This window comes from Anguilla anguilla, chromosome 17 (genome assembly GCF_013347855.1).
Source record: "Anguilla anguilla isolate fAngAng1 chromosome 17, fAngAng1.pri, whole genome shotgun sequence".
NCBI lineage: Eukaryota > Metazoa > Chordata > Actinopteri > Anguilliformes > Anguillidae > Anguilla > Anguilla anguilla.
In genome coordinates, this window is record NC_049217.1 from 9616454 (window position 1) to 9633627 (window position 17174).

The window sequence follows — 17174 nt, forward strand, 5'->3', positions numbered from 1 at the left end:
ATCCACACACAAATTCACATACAGACCAATCAAGTGTAGACAAATCTGACCAGGAAATGCTACACAAACATCTCAAACTTCACACACACAAAAGCAATACAAGCACTGTAAACATTGCTAAATGCCATCATTTATTTTACCAACATAGAGTTTTTCCCATTGCAAAAAAGGTGAAGTGCCAAACTACATTAACAATCAATACAGGGAAACAAATGTATTAACCCTTCCCACCCCAACCTGCACATACAATAAACATGTAGGGAGGGGGTGCCAGAGACACAAAACTTTCTCCATCTCCAACTCACACACTGCAGATCAAAGAATAAAGGAAACGTAAAACAAGACCACAGCTCCTTTACAGATGTGACACCCCAAAGCCCGTCATCACAATCATCATTATTGTATATTGATGTATTGATATATTGATACACATGGTTGGTCAGGATTAATGGCTTGGAGGTGGGCGTGGCTGTTCAGCTTGTCAGAAGAGCAGAATAAAGAATGACATACAGATTGAGCCAAACTATTTACAATGCCACAGCGTGCGCGTGTGTGTCTCTATCTATTTAACCCTGTAGAGGACCTTCCTCTGCATGCGGTGCTGCAGTTCACCCCTCCTCATCATCAGGTGCAGCACCTTGTAGATGGCCTGCTCTGGGTATTTCTGTACAGAGAGAGAGAAGCGAGGAAAACCGATCTGAGAACAGCCATCTCACTGAGACTACACCCATCCAATGAGAAACAGCATTTCGAAGAGAGAAGAGCACAGAGCCAAAGGCTGATCTGAGAACAGGCGTGGCCGAGTTACCGGCAGCGTTCAGGCACTCAGGGCAGTGTTCAGGCGCTCGGGCAGTGCTCAGGGGTGCACGGCTGAGGCTCACCTGTTTGGTGAAGTCCTGGATGATGCTGTGCTCGGAGACCTGGGAACCGATGGCGAAGCGTCTCTTGAGCTGCTTCTCAATGCGAGAGATCATCTCCTGGTCTTCCTGTGTGGTGAAGCCTTCCACACCTGAACACACAGGCGTACACCGTTAACACGCGTGTACACACAGGTTTACATACCCATAACAAGTCAAAACACAAACAATACTGGGCACAGACACCCACACACATACACATTATAGAAAATAAATACGGGGGAAGTGGCACGCTCCGGTGTGACAGACAGGACGGACGCACAGACATACCAGAGAGGCTGCCAGACAGCGCGGCGTCCAGGGTGGACACCTGGAAAAGACGAAGAGCCTCGTCCACCTCCTCCTCGCCAGCCACCGCCTGCAGCTTCATCTTAGCCAGAGACTCAGCAATCCGGATCACAGCCTCCAACTGCCTGAGGAGGGAGAGGGGGAGGGAGAGAGAGAGGGAGAGCGCGCGTTTCAGCACATTCTGATTCATCCATGTCAACACGTCACCTTCAATCTCCTGGGGGAGGATCGGCCATCATAGTACGCAGCAAGAGACTGGAAGTGCAATGTGTATGAATGTATGCAGTAGCTGCATATCAATGTTTGCAGACTGGAAAGGTACCAGGTTTGGTTTTATTTAACTTTTATTTTACCAAGAGAGACTCAACCAACAATTTTTTGCAAGAGGCAGCACAATTAAAAGCCAGTACCTGTATAATGGCAGTGATAATGAGGCAAGGACGCTTACAACCATGGACAATAACGGTTCAGTAAGGTCCTGCCAGGCATGGTCATCGAGGTAAAGAATGAAGGAGTGTTCAGTTTTAGATGGGTGGTCATGTGGTTGAGTATGGTCAGGTGTGCACTGTTGTGGAAAGGTGAGTACATCTGGTGATGGTCGGTTGCAGGTGTGTCAGGCAGTCGTGAGTGAGCGGGTAGGACCTACCTGACCGTGATGGGGATGGAGGGCCTCCGGTCGCTCTCTCTCTCGTGCTCCCTCGCTCCGCTCCTCATCACCACGTATCTGTTCTTCAGCTTCTCTGCTGCCGCGGCCGACAGCCGAGGACCGCATTTTCTGTCAGGGAAAGCATTTTAAGGCTTACGGCCATTTTATATCATCTAGGAGGGGAATACTGACTGTGAGCAGTAGCTTAATAAAAATGAATTAAAAATTCCTCCCTAATTGCCTCCTTCTGATTTGGAATGCCCTATTTGGTGTTTTACCAGCGCTCAATGCCACAAACTCCCCTGTTAATGTGGGAGGGTACAGACAGGCACATGCACTGTCTGTGTAGATACCAGTCATGCAACCAGAACCTGAATTGATTTTCCATCATGGTGACCATGACCCCAGGAACTACAGTTCCCAGGATTCCCCCTCCTGTTCTAGTCCCAGTCAAACTGGAAGGCGACTCACATTCTGGCATAGGCGATGTACTTCTTCAGCGTGGCCAGTGAGATCTCTCCCTCCATGCCCTCCGTCTGAGTCTGAGCACTGAGGTGGACGTTCATTACGTGGCGCGCCAGGGTCTGGTGATGAGTGGGGAGGGGTCAATGAGGAGAGGTGGGGTCACAATGAGTACACACTTCAATAAATAAATAAATACATAAATAAAACTATGGGGGGGGGGGGGGGGGGGGGGAGTTGCATTACTGCTTTACAGCACTTTAATGATTCATGGAAGTTGTTGATTGCCTACAGGCTACACACATCATTTCACACCTTGCTAAAAGCTTAGCAGCCGACTGAAATGAAACTACAGAAAACGGCAAGCATTGCAGCCCTCCAAGACTGGAATTTGGTACCTTGTCTTATGGCAAGGATATTGCAGCTAATCAAGAATACCTGACAAGACAAACAGACAGACAGGAACCCGGGCACTTGTCTCACCATGTCCCTCTCCTGGTCATGCTGATCCTTGATGATGAAAATCATGTCGAATCGGGACAGGATGGTGGGCATGAAGTCAATGTTGTCCTCGCCCTTGGTGTCATCCCAGCGACCGAACACAGAGTTAGCAGCAGCTAGCACAGAGCAACGCGAGTTCAGAGTGGTGGTGATGCCGGCCTGTAAGGGGTGGAGTCAGAGGGGCGGGGTTATGACGATTAATAGCGTGCACTCGGTCCATGCGAAATGCAGCCAAATGAACCACTTCTACCAGCACCAGTGAACAGTTTTTTTTTCTTAAACCTTTCACCTGCTACATGCAGCATTTACAACTGAAAATCATTGGGATTGAAAAGCTTTAAACATGCTGATCGCACTGATGAAAACATAAAACACATATGGAACTTGAGTAATGGTGGAAATGTGTGAGAACATGACTGCAAATTGCGCAGCAGCTAACATACTTAAAACAAAAACACACTCTCACACACACACACACACACTAAATTCATGTGTCTGACATACATGAACTTAAAACAAAGCTTGTGAACACACAACACTGGGAGCCGGCATGGGGCTTATGCTATGGGGACCACACGGCAAACCAGAAGGTGACCGCACATTTGACCACACATCCAGGAAGGACCGTACCTTGGCGATAGAGATGGTCTGCTGCTCCATGGCTTCGTGGATGGCCACTCGGTCATCCTCCCTCATCTGAAAAGCACAGACAGATGGGCACAGTCCCTCCCACTGCAGCACACAGGCTTTAGGTTCTGCTGATCCAGGATCAGTTTATCAATCCAGCCACCAAACCCCAACTGACTTGCGGGAAAAGTATCCAGAAACAGGTTTATGTAGCCGTAAATGTAAAGCTCAACTAGGGACAGTGCTTGCAGACAGAATCCATTTTTTGCAAACACAGCTATATATTTTGTGTAATAAAACATGTAACTTCTGTAAGATTAGAAAGTCAAAATGGAGACAAAATACACTGACTAGAACCGGGTCAAATAATAAATTTAATTAACAAACACACAATTCAGGAAAAAATGGATTAATGTGAAACACTTTAACCGCCAGCCCACTCACCTTGTCAAACTCGTCAATGCAGACCACGCCCCCGTCAGCCAGCACCATGGCGCCCCCCTCCATGACGAACCCGCGGGTGTGGGGGTCCCGAAGGACGGAGGCCGTGAGACCGGCCGCGCTGCTGCCCTTACCCGAGGTATACACCTGAGCGAGCGAGGGAGGGAGAGAGAGAGGGAGCAAACGGTCAGTACCTCACACGCAAACAACCTGCCTGGGGGGACCCACAATCCCACTTAGCAATAAGAGCACTGCAGTGGGAGCCAGCCATTTTTTCCCCTCAACTATGTGAACAGAAATGCATCTCAAATAAAAGGCAACCAAAATGGTTGATCAAGAGTAAGGAGAATGCCAGGCCCTTTGCAACATCATCAGTAGTTAGAAATGACTGGTATGCTGATAAGCAATGATAAGTGCCAGTTAACATGTTACCAATATGGCGCTTAAGTTTGTTTTTTAACCTTTAGTGGAGATGTTCTTCATCAAATAAATTTAATAGCAACTGTAAATTTCACTAGCAAGGCTCCCCTCACCCCGATTGGAGAACACCGCTCCACAAACTTCAGCAGCTGGGACTTGGCCGTGCCGGGATCCCCCAACATCAGGAGATTAATATCCCCCCTACGCGTCAGACCGTCTGGCAACCTGCACAACGGGAGTATTACAATCACACAGACTGATGTAATCAATTAATTTACTTTCAATTGTTAAATACAGATTTGACCCGTTAACATGCGGGTCACAAGCAATTTACAATAGCCAATTTTGGCATCTGCTGGACACCGTAATGTTCCGCTAACAGAGTAAAGGGACGCGCCTCTTCCTGGAGCCACCGAAGAGCAGGCAGGCGATGGCCTTCTTCAGGTCTTCACTGCCGTAGATGGAGGGAGCGAGGGAGCGGGCCAGGGACAGGTAGACGGAGGGGGAGGCAGCTAGCGCCCTGAGTTCCTCTTCCTCCTGAGGGGTCACGGACCCCGTGGCACCGCGTCCTGAGAGGGAAGAGGAACTCGTTACCACGAGCACCGCACAACCACATTCCATATACACCACCATTCACACATCTAACGCTACGTTCTCAAATTCATTACGCTTCTCATAGCACTGTGTCCTTATATTCCCCCCCCACCTACTACGGCACTTAACAGCACACTGTAGGTTTGTTTAATGACAGTCAAATTTAACACTAATGCCTCACTCTGGACTGGGGTGTCTGCTGAACAACTGAAAGCAAAGTCAAGTAATAGACTAGAGGCTCTAGACCAAACTGTGTACCTCACTGACAGACTCCTACAAGAACATCTTAGCAGAGTCAACATCAGATCCCGTTTCCTTAATGGTCACTTTTAATTTACTCATTTAGCAGATTCTTTTCACCCAGGCCATTGCAAAAAATACCACCACATGCACCAAACAAGGGTAACTACAAGCATCAGAACAGAGAAACACTGCAGATATTTTGTGCAAAGCTGTCACCACACAAATAAATGAACAAAACCAAAAGCACAAATACTTACGACAATTCCTTTTTACTACTCCATATTAGAAAGGCAAAGGAGTACTAATAACACAGTGTTGTAACTGTAAATTAGACCAATCACAGCCAGCCTTTGGGCGTGACCTGCTCTCCTGTCATACCTGCTCCCTCGGTGTTCACCTGGATGCCCACCACGCGCAGGTAGGAGGAGCGTATGCCCACGCCCGCCCCTTTCTCCCGGCCACCCTTGGCCTTCGTCTGGGCCCCTTTCTTAATGGAATAGATCCCCATGACAGTCACCCGGTTCCCCGGGACCACACGATCACACAGGTACCTGAGAAAGACAGGCACAGGTGAGTGCAAGCAAGAGCCCAAACGCTGCAATGAATACAATTTCACTTTTGTATGCGAAAAGCTCCCATCCTTGGGCAAGGCTAGAGTCAAGTGTTCACCGCCCTGACAGGCTGTAGGGAACACTGGCAGGGTCTGGATTCGATACCAGACAATGGGGCCTGTAACAGCAGCTGAACAGAATTAGCCACCAAGCAGCCACTGGGTAACTGTGTTTACACACGTGCAGGTGAATGGCATGGCTTAGGTATGTGTTAAGAGGAACGTGCGTGTGCGCGTGTGCGTGTTACCTGTCGCAATAGAGCTGCAGGTGTCGGGGCATTTCTCCGTGGGGTACAGCGTCAGGGGACTCCTGCAGGCGTTGTGTCTGGAAGTCAACGCACACGCAGCGGTCCGGAATGATGAAGTACGGGTCCACAGGACACTTCACCCGCCCGGCCTGCTCACTGCAGGATGGGGAATGGAGAGGACACTTACAAATCTATCATTTTTTTTTAGTGAGCAGGAGCCTATTATGACATCACCCATTTTGTAGTGGTGAAAAGCCATAACCATGGCAACCTAGAGTGTAAGGTTTACCTTTAACCATTAAAGACTGTGCACCCAATTTGCTACAACCGACATTTCCCCAGAGTGATTGCACTTCGTTTAAGGAGAGTAATCTGTAATTTCACAATTCTACAACCTTTATTTAAACCTGAAACACACAAGCACTTCCTGTGTCCATTACAGAGTGCAGCAGCAGGGAGGGTGGCGGAGGGGGGGGGGGGACTCACGTGTTGCACTTGCGGGGGAGGGCATAGCCCTGCAGGCCGGGGGGCAGGGGGATGTTGCTGATGACAGAGCGGCAGCCGCGGCACTGCAGGCACACGCGCGTGGCCTTCGCCCGCACCGCCGTGGACGAGATGATGATCCCCGGGATTTTCACCAAACGGGACACCTGCTCAGACTGAAGGGGCGGAGAGAGTAGTCAGGGAGGAGTGAGTGTGCGTGGGATACCTAAAGCATGTGCCTTCATGATCCTTCACATTAGTTAAAGGGAAAGTGAGACTTCACACATCCCATAATGAACAGAGGTCCCATGCAAATGCATCACTGATGAACCACTCAGTAGTATTAAAAGTATTAACTTGCAAGTATGCACAGCTAATATTTGCCAGCAAATATACACCTTCCCTAAACACTGATAAGCCCCCACCTTCACCCCCGTCTCACCTTGAGGTTTCGGATGGAGGCTGGGTGGGCATCGCTCTTCAGCATCACCTGGATGTCCTGCACCACCTCCTCCCCGACTGGGCGGGGTCGAGTCACCTCATCCGCCACCTCCTGTGCCGCCTCCTCCAGCTGCCGAAAAGAATGAAAGTGCAATAAATAAAACAAGGCGGGGGTGTATAGGCCTACACACCAAGTGTATTAGCGAATTCACGTGAATTCATTGTGAGCACATCAGGGTCACCAATACGTGCAATCATTCATAAATACCACAAAAAGACCTCACCATAGGCAGGTTCTCGGAAGGTAGTTTATAGAGGCAGTCGGAGAGGTCCTCGTCAAAGCTGGCCAGGTCCTCCATCTCCACCTCTATCCAGTACTCGCCCAGAGTGTAGTGCCTCTTCAGATCATCACTGAAACCCAACCGTACCGACTGTCAGTCACACCAATTTAGCCAACAAAATACACAGCCACCTCACGCGGTAGCCAAAACCAGCCATCTAGCAACATTTCTTCGGGGAAAAAATGTAAAAACCTCTGAAATTAGCCGTCGCGTGATAAGAGTAGTAAAGGTCAGTTTCCAAGATACCAGTAGCCTATTGCGCTAATGCACTTAAAACCACATGGTCGCTAGTTAGCGAATATTTGCCAATTTCATGTAACACGTATCTAAATAGGAAAGTTTTTGACAGGGTTGAATCGTTGGACACAGAGGCAATTTAATTATTGGGAACTTCTGCTTACCGGTATTTATAGGTGAACCCCGTTCGATCAGTGCCAACTCTGAACTGCCTAAGAAACTCCCGGAATCTCTTCTTGAGCTGACTCCGCTTAACAGCTCCGTCATCCGCCGGTCCATCTATGCCGCCGAAGCTGTCACTGTAATACACTCCAGCGTCGTCGAAACCGGACATACTGCACCAACTGATTTATTTCAGTTAATTACGGATAAACTATTTTTTATATTGTGCAAAGTCCTGTTGATATTGTTAGCAAGGCAAACAATAGCAACCAACGAAGTTGTGTTGGTTAGCTGAACTACAACTGTATGTTAACTACAGTTGGAAAGTAAGACTTTTTGCTGTAGAAAATCCGCTGTCTGCAAGTCAAAGATGCTAATAACAATACAAAAGTATATGCTGAAAAATAGACCCGTCTTTGTTGGATAGATGTTTGAAATACTGCCCTACGCATTTACTATCCTTCCTCTCCCGGTGCTGCTGCCTTCTGCAACTTTCGCGGCAAAACTTTACGTCACGCTTTTACGTACATCCCCTGCACACTGACAAACGAAGTCATTGGTATAAAGATAACGGTTAAAGTGAGTTCCTGACGGCCATTCGCTGGAAATTGTTGATAGAAACGCCTTCTATTTCTGGAAGGTGGAGCTTTATAGCTTTGGTGGCGGGAAAGGGTTGTTTCGGGATAATATGGCGGTAACAAGAAGTAGTCTGAATTGCCCGACGAAAATGAGTCCTGTCTGTATTTTGCCAAAACATTCGCTGTTCATCTCATACGAAATTTTGATTATATTCATATCTGCATGGAAAAATTAATATGGACAACAAAAGTGTCTAAATCCGTAAGAAAGATATTACCATATCAATAATAAGTTAAATATACAGTAGTTTTTAAAGATCATTGCATTTACCTTGATATATTGCAAGGTGTGTTTGTTTCGATTCGATTCGTAGTGTAGGAAAAACTAAAAATAATATAAAAATACTTTCACATAAAAAAATAATTTCACTTGTTGCAATGGTACACGCGCTATGCTGTAAGCAGTTTAAAAGAACAAATTGCTTCTGAGGCAATTGGGCACCATCACAAGACTTAAATGTAAAAAAATCATTGACAGGCACTGAAACATTTTTCGAAATGAATATTAACAGTTGTTTGTCACAAACCAACAGTCCTTTAATATCGTAATTTACACTTTATTTTGCATTTCTGTTGCAAAATGTGTAATTGTTTACGTTTGATGGACTCCTGCCCCCTGGTGTTTGTGGACGTCATCACATTCACACAAATGAATTTCAGACAGCCCACAGCCCATTCACATGAGATGTGCAAGTGCAACAGAGGTTGAGGATTTGTACTTGTATTTTACGTGCTTATTATATACAGGCACTTTTGCGACCTTGACAAATTTCCTCGGGGAAATGGGCTTTCAGTTCCATTTCAACACAAGGGATTGACATCAGAACAGTGATGCTTTAAAAAAACAAAAAAACAAGCTTTATTCCTTCAATACAGAACATAGCCTTGACCACATTTGACCTTCATAATTAGCACTAATATTCAGTCTTCAGCTCCAGTTTGTAACAGTCCATTTGATGTGCCTGCTGGTTGCATCCTTCTCGTTTTCGTAGCCCTTTGATTTTGTAGCGGCGCTGCTCTGCTCAGGACACAACACCATGTTTCCGTCCCGTTTGAATGAATGCGTCCACGCAGCGGTCAATGTCCTCGTTCGAGTGCGCCGCCGAGATCTGGACCCTGATCCGGGCCTTCCCCTTCGGAACCACGGGGTATGAGAAACCAATCACATACACCCCTGAAAACAAATAAAAAGGCAGAATGATCAGCCTGACTGGGGAGGGAAATACTGGCCTAGAATGATGGTGTACCTGCTACACAAGATCACTCAACTCAAACTGAGGCCTCATGGTCATTATTTGAGCCATTGGCTGGGAATGAGTCACCTGATGTTCCTAGGCCAATCAGCTGCTGGTTAAGACATCTCTAAGACAACTCCCACACATAATTTGCTTGAAAGCAAAAACTAATCTCTAAAGACCACTTCTTGTCACGTGATATATACGCAACAGCTGTCACTTCCAAATGCTGCAACACTTACGTAATTTCATCAATTTGTATAATGTGATTATGTCAAAGTTATAGGTTTTGTATGTAATACAAAATTAGGTGCAGTGAATAAGGATATGAAAGAGCACAGAAAAACATGACTGGTTGTCTATGACAGGCAGACAGTGAAACAACAGCAAGCACCAGGCAGACCAAATGTGTATACTTGCAACAGCATGGAAGGCTACTGAACAGAGAGGGTGGAGCGAAGCATGTGTATATCTGTCAACTGTCCCTCTAGTGTACTGTGATGAGCTCCTTCTTAACAGTGCTGGAATTGCTCATCTTGAATCTGAACATGCGTTTGTTTGTTTGTTTGTGTGTGTGTGTGTGTGTGTGTGTGCATGCTGTGAGCTGTGACCTTCAGTCAGACCTGTGGAGGGGTGTTCCAGACACTCACCAAGCTTCAGCATGTCATCAGCCATGAGAGAGGCCAGCCGAGCATCCCCCAGCATGACTGGGCAAATGGGATGGCCTTTGCCGGAGATGGTGAATCCAGCCGCAGTCATGGCGTTTCTGAACCTGAGGGAGAAGGAAGAGTACACAAGGTTAGTCGACACATACACAACATTATCCTGAAATCAAATATAATTTATACTGGATCAATCCTTAGGTCCCAATTTTCTACTTACTTAGTTTCATTAAGGATATGACTACTATCTTTACATTTTGTACACTTCCTTCAATTGGAATAGTTTCTGCAACACAGACTGGGTAGTGTAGTTTAGCACTGTGTACCATCAACTTTAAATTGGCAGGAAGAACTACACTTCCATAGACTTCCTGTGACATGTCAGGGCAAAGGCACGTTTGAAAAAGTAGTGTCTTGCATATGACTAACTGCTAGACTGTATGAAAAATTTGCCACAACTAAAATTATTATGCAATGACTCTATAGCACTGCTATGTGTTTTTGTGTAGGCATCCGTTTTTGTATTTCTAGCATTACTTTTGACAAGGAAAGCCAAGCCTTGCATAATGGAACACTGAAGGGTACATAAATTGTGAGTAATTTGTGTGCAGGCAACAGCATCTATTTAAGTGAGAAAACAATTTTGTGGGCAAGAATTTTGATTTTTTTTGTAAAGTGTTCCTTTAAGTATAAAGACTTGTACATCTCTTCTGACAGACATGTTTTGCCATTTCAAAATTGTTTCAATTTGAATACTGAAATGAGTGAAAATCTAATCATTTCTGACGTAGAACACTTTCCTTCGCCTTGTGTATGCACCACCCTACAGCAAGACAAACAGGGTAGGTTTATTTTTAGATTTTCGCTAATAGATAGCCATTTGAAAAGCTTGTATAAGCAGGGAACACTGTGTATACGCCCCTGCGGCTCACAAGCACTAAACCAATGAAATCCCCTTTAGCCTTCACCTCATGGTTTTGGCTGTCATGGACTGAGCAATCTCATTGGATTCCAGGAGAAGTTCCACAGCTCGGGTGGAACATCCCACTACGGGAGGGGGGAGGGAGTTGGAGAAGAGGTATGGGCGAGAACGCTGCCTCAGCAGGTCAATCAATGGTTTAGGACCCACTGTGTAGCCACCTGTAGGGGGAAGATAAAGCCATTTAAATGCAAAACACACAGAATTTACAGAGTACCAGAAATTATCCGCAACACTAGTACTGTTAGCCATGGCAGATTATTATAGTAAATATGTAACCCCCTTTTCTGCTCCTAATTGTGCAACTTGAATAATAATATATAAATAATAATAAATAATCCTTACTAACAAAATATTCTGCTCCGTACAGACCACACATTACTACAGCTAGTGATGTCTAACAGCTGAAACGTTATTTTCAACTTTAACTGGGAAAAAATCATTTGCAAAAAGCATGCTTTGTATAACATCTAAAGCACAATGTTGCATTATTTCACACATCATCCCAGACATTGTTTCTGGAATTTGAAGTAAGTTATTATCAGTCGTTAAACTGCTTGTTGTGCAAGCGGCAGAGAGGAATTCTGACCAATGAGAACAGAGACAGAACTCACCAGCCGCTCCTCCCAGCGCTTTCCCCAGAGTAGAGTTGACGATCTGAACTCTGTCCATAACGCCAAGCAGCTCATCTGTGCCTCTGCAAACACAACGGAAGCCTGATCAATCTCATAAATGAGACACTAAAATACACTGGAGTATAATTGCATAGCATGTTAATTTGCAAACTATGCAAGGGATAAAGGTTAAATTACTAAAACGTAAATACACAAAGATTCTAAAGCTTTAAGACCTCCACTTATATGGCTATTAGATTTTTTGTTGGAGTTCTTTTATGCCAGTTTGAATTCAGAAGGCAAATCAGGCTCAGTTATTCAGTTCTGGTTAAAATATGAGCACCAACTGTTAAAATGATGTTCCTCATTAACAGACGAACAGTGGTAAATACTTAATGGGTTTAAAAATAAAGGACACCTGTACTTCCTGGAATTTGTGAATTCCGTAACTCCATTAGCTACGAGTTCACTTTGCACCGTGCACCATGTAAATTCACCCTCTCCAGTCCCAACCCTCGCCACCTTCCACCCGTCACTGCCCCTCCCCCACCTGCCCCGCGGGCCCAGGAAGCCTGTGGCGTGGCACTCGTCGATGAAGACCATGGCGCCGTAGCGGTCAGACAGGTCGCAGATCTCTTTCAAGGGCGCCACGTCACCATCCATGGAGAAAACACCATCCGTGACTATGAGGCGTAGCCGGGATGACTGTGGAGGAAAAAAAAAAGGGGGTGGGGCTTACACAAATGCTAACGGCAGACCCTGAAATGGAAAAGTTTCTATGACCTTGTGCCACTGCTACAACGAAAGTGTGAGGAACACTATGCCGAGGAAAACAGTAGTCAGTCATAACAGGTTGTTAATGCAAGAGCTAGGTTACCTTTCTTTTAAAATCTAATTTTCCCTTGCTAATTTGGAATCACAAATTATGCCTCTTGAATCACTTCTGTAACCCCAGGAAGCACTGAAAGTACTCCAGAAATCAATGGCTGTTACAAGGGCAGTTTGTGAAATCTTTCTCAAGTAAAACCAAGTTCTTCCCATAAGTCTTACGGTCTTAAGTGAGCCACTTCAAACAGTTTCAACTATCGATCCTTCAAAGTAACAGATAATACGCTTCCTCGTGAGGTGACCTTGACTTCTTAACCCAGTCATAGATTTTGATTATATTGATATAAAAAAAGGAATGAAAATTACATAGACAGTTGTTTTATCATCGCAGTGAACAAGTCAGACTGACAAAGTAAACTTCAGGCAGAAGTAAAAGTTTAACAGAATTAAGAAGTGAGGAGGCCCCAGCTGGCCTGCTAGTGCTGATCTGGCTCAGTCTTCCATGCTTAACTAGGCACCTGAGCCTCTTTCAGCTTGTCCTCCAGGTCATTCAGGTCCAGGTGGCGGTACCGCAACCGCTTGGCTCGGCACAGCCGGATCCCGTCAATGATGGAAGCATGGTTCAGCTCATCCGACAGAACCGCGTCCTCCGGGCCCATCAGAACCTAGGGTACAGGGGGACAAAGTTCAATGATGTGATGTCACACAACATGTATTAATGCACTAACAAACAGACAAGCAGCTGTGCAGGCCAAACCCTCTTATTTCCAGCCCCTGGGACCCTCCTTGCACCGCTTATGATTTCCAGTTAGGACACTTGTGTTTGGTGCAGTGATACACTCTACAGTTCAGACTGAATTCTGACCATTTACGGTTATGACAACAAAAAAACAAATAATCTCAAATGCCTGCCTGCATAAAATTTGTTTAAACTGACTAAATTAACTTATAAAAAAAAATTTCTAAAATTATTTTTTCATTGACTTACAAAAACACACCCAACTATACATTTATTTTTGCAGACAATGCAAAAGTGGAGACATTCACACTGAGATCATGACCTGCATTGAGCTGATTATGAGTCAAGTTCGACTCACTGAGTTGAACTGAAACTGAGGCCAGCACACAGCATTGCCACGGTTGAGAAATACACTGTGTTGTGTGTTGAAACATGGTTTTAAAAAAACTAGGTGTGATATGAGGGGAAATGTTAAAAGCAGTCAGAGGGAAAAAGTCCAGGATTACGACAGAAGACCAGCATGGAGGAGGAAACAAAATGATTAAGTCTAGAGCACCTCAAAGAGCCCAGCGTTGGCGTCGAAACAGCTGGCATAGAGAATGGCATCTTCCCGCTCATGGAATTCTGCCAGTTTTCGTTCCAGATTCTTATGAAGATCCTGAGAAAAAAAACAAAAGCCAGAAAGTCACACCTATATACAGACAGGTCCACATACCATCAGGCTCACACTCTGCCTAAACACTCTCACAGGAAACCTGACATTACAGCAGCAGCACGACTTCACAAACCCTATAAGAGGTGTGGCTGCCAGCACCTGTCAATCACTACCCCGTAACAACCAATCAAAAAAACTTGGATGATCTCTGTGGCAAAACAACACATTCACAACAGATTTTTCCTCCAATAAACACAGGACAGCCTGGTATATTTTGAGCTTTGTGAAGCCTCATTGTCACATTGGCAACGGCACAGTTCACTGGTGAATCCAGTTTTTTTATTTTTTATTTTTTTAAAGGGAGACTGCAGCACTCTCTAGCTTCCCTTGGCACCTGTTTGCAGAGACGTTGATCTGAACAATAAAGATATTCCAAGCATCAAAGCTTGAGGGAGCGGCAGTCTCCCTTTTTAAATTATATATTCCGCCAGGCAGCACCTCCTTTCGTTCAACAACAGAATCCATGTTTTTTTTTTTTTTTTAATCTATCGAGTGGTGAAACCCAGCCCTTTTGCGAGGGAGTCTTCCATTCAGTTGTCCATGCGATTACCTGCGTTCCACAGATAAACCTCACAGAGCTCAGCCCTGCTCCATAGCTCTGCAGAGCCTTCACCCCCGCCTCCACCACCGCCGGGTGACTTGACAGGCCCAGGTAGTTATTGGCACAGAAGTTCAATATGTCTGCAGAGTGGGGGATTGGCAGAGGTCAGGAGAAAGAGGAGGTAGGAGGCGAATACCACCTGCACGTAGATTATACTGCACTGGACATACAGGTAATAAAACTGGTTAGAGTCAGCTGAAAAATAATACTAAAGCATAGCCAAAAAAATAATAATAATAATGTAATGAAGAGCTGTAAAAAAATTCAGCAAATCCCTAAATAATTTCAGGAAAGTGGCCAGACAAGGCTGGAATTCGTTGTGACCCCCCCCCCCCCCCAAAAAAAAAAAACTATTAAAACTATTAAATCTTAGTATATCAGCCATATGGGTGTATCTCTAGGTACAATGTCAATCATATTCAGACATTGTGGTTTTAGACTGTGATTTTAAGTGAGCAGCATGTGAAATATCCAGTAAGGAACAACATAGATTTACTGGTGACTGGTTGTTAGTGTTTCACCTGACTCTTTCTGAGGGCTTCAGTTAGGCCAGGTCATGTGTGCCTGGGCAGCAGGCCAGATTTAGTCTGGGATGTTAAGAGAAGTGGGCACAGTATTACATAATGAAAGCAAACAGACTTTCACTATGGCAGCTGAGGGGGTGTTCTGCGTACAGTAATGATTCCTCCAGTGTAAATGACCAAATATCTTATTTATGCAGAATACGAAGGGGATGATATTGATTTTAAATGAAGGTGGTTCTGTAGTCAGGCTCTTTTTTACTCTGTGTAAAATTAAATAATTAAATACTTTACAGTAGAAGTTGGAATGAAATCCGACAACAGATCAGGTCTTGTTGTGCACACCAGAATTATGAGAACAGCTATGTGATGACCTTCATTGACTGTTGGGTTGAAGGTAAATATTCTGGGCTGCTATTCTTGATATGTAGGAGCACAGCAAAGGTGGGGGGGGGGGCGCTTGACAGGAAAGCAGCGACCGTGCATAGTGCACGAGGGCGAGGGAGGGAAGGGGGCATGTAGCAAATCTGAACAGCAAACAGAAGACAGAGATACACAAAAGCTGTTTTGTGCCAAAAAATGAACTGTGTTTAAAACACAAGACGCTACAGAAAACAGGCGGGTGCGCCCTCTGTTGCCTTTACAATAAAGGCGTGTACAATGCAATCGCTTTGGCACCTAATGTAACTTTTACAAACATAGAAACAAAAGGTTAAGACAAAAAGCTTGACCTCACACAAATACTGCCCCAAAAAAGTTACACTTCAGGGTATCATTAATTTTCTCTCAAAACGAGAGGTGTCCGACATTCAAAACGCTATAACTTTAGATATAGGCAACGAGGGGAAAAGACTGAAACGTCGCTTAATATCCAACATCTTAAACGAAGCTAAGTAGGGAAGAATAAATGACGTTGTTTGAGATTTAGTAAAGTTAAACTCCGCCGAACGTGTGAATATCGAACACCAACCTAACGTGAGCACGTTGTATTATGATATACCTGCTGAGTAGATGACACCTATCCATACAAAATTACGAGCCATGTCCTCAGTCGAACTTTCCTTGACGGCATGCGAATTAGCCGCCAGAGCACAGCTACGTTATTGTTCGATAAAGACATCAAGCAGTTTTCAACAGAGGCAGCAAGCAAGCCAACTTGGCTAGCTCGGTTATTTCATCATTTTTTCTCACCACCATGACTGCCGTCCACGTAGATATGCGCTCCCTGCTTGGAGGTGATAATTCGTTCTCCTTTCCACGTGCCCCCGGCTCGAATCGTGTCCAGTTCGTTCTCCAACACTGATCTAGCTTGCGCAAGAGCTGTCTGGCTCCGATTCACGGTGACAGAAGGGTAAAAAATACCCCGCAAGGGGCTGCCTAAACTGCGCACAGCCTTCCGGACGAGCATGGCGAATCTGTCGATTCTAGCTTTGTCAGTTGGCAGATCTTTGGCGTGTGGGAGTGGCCAGTAATGATTACGCATCACTCGAAAGGGGTGGAGGAAATATGACCAATCCACATCCACTACGAAGGGTAGCGAGGTCCGAGTCCAATCAAATACCACTTTGCCGTATTTTCGCGGAAGCGTTTCAGTCTTTTCTATACAATACAGTTCAGCGTTCGTATTCGATGATTTGTACGGCGAATGTAATCTCAACAAAAACACGTTTTCAGCGTAAAATGGCAAGTTACTCACTAATACAGAGCACTGTCTGTAAGCCATTAATTAAAACTAGCAAAATCTAGGCCTGCCGTTAAAAGTATTGATATCAAAATGAGGCCAAGTTACAACAAACAATATTTTCTATTTTAGCTCACACAAATTAAACAAGCTATATCCCAAAGCTTTCCCAATGTTTCCTAAATTATTTAATATAACTTGGCCCTGTGTTTTTTCATCTTACCATTTGAAGAGAATGTGGTCATTCAAAGTTTATGCATCACATGAAAGTTAAATAGCAATCATTTATAGTTAAATTAA

At 45.0% G+C, this 17174-nt stretch overlaps 2 protein-coding genes across 2 annotated transcripts; both read right to left on the minus strand.

The window, feature by feature from the left end:
• Window positions 1-110: 110 nt before the first annotated feature.
• Window positions 111-8175, minus strand: mcm5 (minichromosome maintenance complex component 5). Its single transcript, XM_035398027.1, has 16 exons — window positions 7664-8175; window positions 7206-7332; window positions 6923-7051; window positions 6484-6656; window positions 5998-6153; window positions 5518-5690; window positions 4700-4871; window positions 4416-4527; window positions 3886-4029; window positions 3445-3510; window positions 2797-2973; window positions 2323-2435; window positions 1852-1980; window positions 1188-1330; window positions 882-1009; window positions 111-664 (listed from the first exon to the last, which is right to left on the minus strand). Exons 1-16 carry the CDS (start codon window positions 7831-7833, stop codon window positions 563-565), a joined length of 2214 nt encoding a protein of 737 aa, XP_035253918.1. The 5' UTR covers window positions 7834-8175; the 3' UTR covers window positions 111-562.
• Window positions 8176-8826: 651 nt separating this feature from the next.
• On the minus strand, window positions 8827-16658 carry gcat (glycine C-acetyltransferase). The gene is made up of 9 exons (XM_035397916.1): window positions 16385-16658; window positions 14622-14752; window positions 13913-14014; window positions 13136-13282; window positions 12340-12494; window positions 11790-11872; window positions 11165-11336; window positions 10185-10306; window positions 8827-9473 (listed from the first exon to the last, which is right to left on the minus strand). Exons 1-9 carry the CDS (start codon window positions 16599-16601, stop codon window positions 9322-9324), a joined length of 1281 nt encoding a protein of 426 aa, XP_035253807.1. The 5' UTR covers window positions 16602-16658; the 3' UTR covers window positions 8827-9321.
• Between the last annotated feature and the right edge of the window lie 516 nt (window positions 16659-17174).